This window comes from Palaemon carinicauda, chromosome 36 (genome assembly GCF_036898095.1).
Source record: "Palaemon carinicauda isolate YSFRI2023 chromosome 36, ASM3689809v2, whole genome shotgun sequence".
In the NCBI taxonomy this organism is placed as follows: Eukaryota; Metazoa; Arthropoda; class Malacostraca; order Decapoda; family Palaemonidae; genus Palaemon; species Palaemon carinicauda.
The window spans coordinates 16,216,442-16,221,441 of record NC_090760.1 but is presented as its reverse complement, the minus strand read 5'-3'; the positions used below and the strand labels follow the sequence as shown (position 1 = coordinate 16,221,441).

Here is a 5,000-nt window from a genome sequence, read left to right as displayed (position 1 = left end):
ATCTTCATTACTTTGAGAAAAGTTGGTTTTATAATTCTACTCTTATTATTATTATTATTATTATTATTATCGAAAACTGTTGTATATATTGTTATTTTTTTAATAATAAAAATAACAATATATACAACAGTGCTATTATTTTTGTTGTTGTTCTTGTTATTATTGTTGTTATATACCGTCCATTTAAGATTTTCATTGGTTTGGGAAAAGTTGGTTTTATAATTCTACTCTTATTATTATTATTATTATTATTATTATTATTATTATCGAAAACTGTTGTATATATTGTTATTTTTTTAATAATAAAAATAACAATATATACAACAGTGCTATTATTTTTGTTGTTGTTCTTGTTATTATTGTTGTTATATACCGTCCATTTAAGATTTTCATTGGTTTGGGAAAAGTTGGTTTTATAATTGTACTTTTATTATTATTATTATTATTATTATTATTATTATTATCATTATCGAAAACTGTTATACTTATTATTATTTTTATTATTATAAATTCTATACTTATTGCTATTTTAAACCACCTTAACCTGACACCACCCTTTCCTCTCCTGCGGCAGGCATGGGCATGCTGGCGGAGAGGTACCCCCGACGACAAAGAGCGAGGAAACGCCATGGGCATTGCCCTCGGAGGCCTAGCCCTCGGCGTGTTGATAGGGCCGCCCTTCGGAGGAGTCATGTTCCAGTTCGTTGGGAAATCTGCACCATTCCTCATTCTGGCTGTGCTGGCCTTGGGCGACGGACGTGAGTGCTCGTTGGTCTGGTTTTGTTTGAATGTATTTTAACCATAAAATATTTTTAGCCATTAAGTTTTTGAAAAAGATAAAAAGACGTATTTTTAGCCATATTAAAGTTTTAAAAACAAAAAAGACATTTATAGCCATTTTAGAGTTTTTAAAAGAGGTGAGTGCTCGCTGGTCTGGTTTTGTTTTACTGTATTTTAACCATAAGACATTTTTAGTTATTTTCAAGTTTTTGAAAAAAGATAAAAAGACGTGTATTTAGCCATATTAAAGTTTTTAAAATAAAAAAGACATTTATAGCAATTTTAGAGTTTTTAAAAGAAAAAAAAGACACGTTTTTAGCAACTAAAGTTTTTAGAAAAAAAAGACGTGTATTTAGCCATTTTAAAGTTTTTAAAATAAAAGACATTTATAGCAATTTTAGCGTTTTTAAAAGAGAAAAATAAACACTTTTTTAGCAACTGTAAAGTTTTTAGAAAAAAAAAACAATTTTAGCAATTTTTACAATTTTTAAAAGAGGAAAAAAACATATCTCTAGCTATTTCTTAAGTTTTTAAAAGAGAAAAAATACGTTTTTAGCAACTGTATAGTTTTTTTAAAAGGGAAATAAAGGACATGTTTGGCTGAGAAAAGTTTTATTGATCTTTTATATGACTGAGAATTTCTTTTTGCGAGGTTGTAACTTTTTTTTTTTTTCAAGAAACATTGGTTTTATAGATAAGATTTGAATTTATATTTATCCTGGAATTTTACTTCATAATTCTTCTTTATCCCTTATATATACTATAATTTTATTTTATTTATTTTTTAAGCATTCATATAAACATTTTTTTATTCCCGAATTAAATCGGACCAGCTCTTAAGAGTCGAGTTTGATTCTTTGGTCTGGTTTAAATGAATGGCAGGGGCAAGGAACAGTGATATAGCCCTATCGAGCAGGACAATGCCCTAGAGACTGACCATATATACATATGTTCAGCGCTCAAGCCCCCTCTCCACCCAAGCTGTTACCAAAGAGGGCCAGGCAATGGCTGCTGATGGCTCGGCAGATAGACCTATAGGCTCCTCAAACCCACCATCCTTAGCTCACAAGGAAGGTGAAGTTGCAGCGACCAAAGGAACTAATGAGTTTGAGCAACCTCACCATCCTTCCGAGCTAAGGTGGGGGTTGGGGTTGGTGGAGCCTATAGGTCCATCTGCTGGGTCATCAGCAGCCATTGCCTGGTCCTCCTTGGTCCTAGCTTGGGTGGAGAGGGGCTAAGGCGCTGATCATATGTATATATGGTCAGTCTCTAGGGCATTGTCCTGCTTGATAGGGCAATGTCACTGTCCCTTGCCTCTGCCATTCAAGAGCGGCCTTTAAAGCCTTTAAACTAAATCATTTTCAGAATTTTACCTGAAATTTCTGCCTTAGTTGTCCAGCTTCTTTAACAGTCTGGTTCTAGTTAAAAACTTTTATTTAAATTCAAATGTTTAAAGGTCACTCATGAATGGCAAAAGACAGGACAATGGCCTGAAGACTGACCAGGGAGAACCAGGCAATGGCTTTTAGAACTAACTCATTAATCTAGTTAACCTCATTTAGAAATGAATTACATATTGAGTAAAATTTTTTTTTTTTTTTTTTTTTTTTTTTTTTTGGTGATGGTTAGTATATGTCACACTGAACAACCTGCTCAGCAGATAGGACACTGAACCACCTCTCTTCGTTTGTTTTTTAGTTCTCCAGCTGCTGGTCCTTCAACCTGCCGTGGTCAGGCAAGAGGAAGTGGCCCCTACCCTGGGAGAACTGTGCGGTGATCCATACATTATTGTCGCTGCCGGTGAGAAACTTAGAATAAAAGAGAATTCTACAATGTGAAAATTTAAACGTAGATAGGAAAACCTTATTGACATTAACCAGTCAAGTAGTTCTTTTTTCCCTTTAGTCTTGATTGTTTTGTTTTTACTTTTTTTCTTGGATCTGTGGTGGTTAGTTCACTAATTGTTCATCCATATTGCTTTGTTATTCTCATGATTATTACAGTTTCAATATCAATTCTATCTATTCTATTGAAAGTCTTGTGTCCTTGACACCCGAGTTCCCTACTAGTTAAAGTCATCAACTATTCACTTTTTCATCGACTATCCCACTTTTCCATCAACTATTTGCCTTTTCCATCAACTATTTGCCTTTTCCATCAACTATCCCACTTTCCCATTAACTATTTGCCTTTTCCATCAACTATCCCACTTTCCCATTAACTATTTGCCTTTTCCATCAACTATCCCACTTCCCCATTAACTATTTGCCTTTTCCATCAACTATTTGCCTTTTCCATCAACTATTTGCCTTTTCCATCAACTATCCCACTTTCCCATTAACTATTTGCCTTTTCCATCAACTATTTGCCTTTTCCATCAACTATCCCACTTTCCCATTAACTATTTGCCTTTTCCATCAACTATCCCACTTTCCCATTAACTATTTGCCTTTTCCATCAACTATCCCACTTCCCCATTAACTATTTGCCTTTTCCATCAACTATTTGCCTTTTCCATCAACTATCCCACTTTCCCATTAACTATTTGCCTTTTCCATCAACTATCCCACTTTCCCATTAACTATTTGCCTTTTCCATCAACTATTTGCCTTTTCCATCAACTATCCCACTTTCCCATTAACTATTTGCCTTTTCCATCAACTATCCCACTTTCCCATTAACTATTTGCCTTTTCCATCAACTATCCCACTTTCCCATTAACTATTTGCCTTTTCCATCAACTATCCCACTTTCCCATTAACTATTTGCCTTTTCCATCAACTATTTGCCTTTTCCATCAACTATCCCACTTTCCCATTAACTATTTGCCTTTTCCATCAACTATCCCACTTTCCCATTAACTATTTGCCTTTTCCATCAACTATCCCACTTTCCCATTAACTATTTGCCTTTTCCATCAACTATCCCACTTTCCCATTAACTATTTGCCTTTTCCATCAACTATCCCACTTTCCCATTAACTATTTGCCTTTTCCATCAACTATTTGCCTTTTCCATCAACTATCCCACTTTCCCATTAACTATTTGCCTTTTCCATCAACTATCCCACTTTCCCATTAACTATTTGCCTTTTCCATCAACTATCCCACTTCCCCATTAACTATTTGCCTTTTCCATCAACTATTTGCCTTTTCCATCAACTATCCCACTTTCCCATTAACTATTTGCCTTTTCCATCAACTATCCCACTTTCCCATTAACTATTTGCCTTTTCCATCAACTATCCCACTTTCCCATTAACTATTTGCCTTTTCCATCAACTATCCCATTTTTCCATCAACTATTTGCCTTTTCCATCAACTATCCCACTTTCCCATTAACTGTTTGCCTTTTCCATCAACTATCCCACTTTCCCATTAACTATTTGCCTTTTCCATCAACTATTTGCCTTTTCCATCAACTATCCCACTTTTCCATCAACTATTTGCCTTTTCCATCAACTATCCCACTTTCCCATTAACTATTTGCCTTTTCCATCAACTATCCCACTTTCCCATTAACTATTTGCCTTTTCCATCAACTATTTGCCTTTTCCATCAACTATCCCACTTTCCCATTAACTATTTGCCTTTTCCATCAACTATCCCACTTTCCCATTAACTATTTGCCTTTTCCATCAACTATCCCACTTCCCCATTAACTATTTGCCTTTTCCATCAACTATTTGCCTTTTCCATCAACTATCCCACTTTCCCATTAACTATTTGCCTTTTCCATCAACTATCCCACTTTCCCATTAACTATTTGCCTTTTCCATCAACTATCCCACTTTCCCATTAACTATTTGCCTTTTCCATCAACTATTTGCCTTTTCCATCAACTATCCCACTTTCCCATTAACTATTTGCCTTTTCCATCAACTATCCCACTTTCCCATTAACTATTTGCCTTTTCCATCAACTATCCCACTTTCCCATTAACTATTTGCCTTTTCCATCAACTATCCCACTTTCCCATTAACTATTTGCCTTTTCCATCAACTATCCCACTTCCCCATTAACTATTTGCCTTTTCCATCAACTATTTGCCTTTTCCATCAACTATCCCACTTTCCCATTAACTATTTGCCTTTTCCATCAACTATCCCACTTTCCCATTAACTATTTGCCTTTTCCATCAACTATCCCACTTTCCCATTAACTATTTGCCTTTTCCATCAACTATTTGCCTTTTCCATCAACTATCCCACTTTTCCATCA

At 35.0% G+C, this 5,000-nt stretch overlaps 1 protein-coding gene across 1 annotated transcript in view; it reads left to right on the top strand.

The window, feature by feature from the left end:
- LOC137628497 (synaptic vesicular amine transporter-like) overlaps window positions 1-5,000 on the top strand; it is a 17,252-nt gene that overhangs the window by 1,306 nt on the left and 10,946 nt on the right. The window contains 3 exon segments of the mRNA XM_068359652.1: window positions 575-600; window positions 602-758; window positions 2,479-2,580. Of these exon segments, the coding sequence (XP_068215753.1) occupies window positions 575-600; window positions 602-758; window positions 2,479-2,580 (285 nt within the window).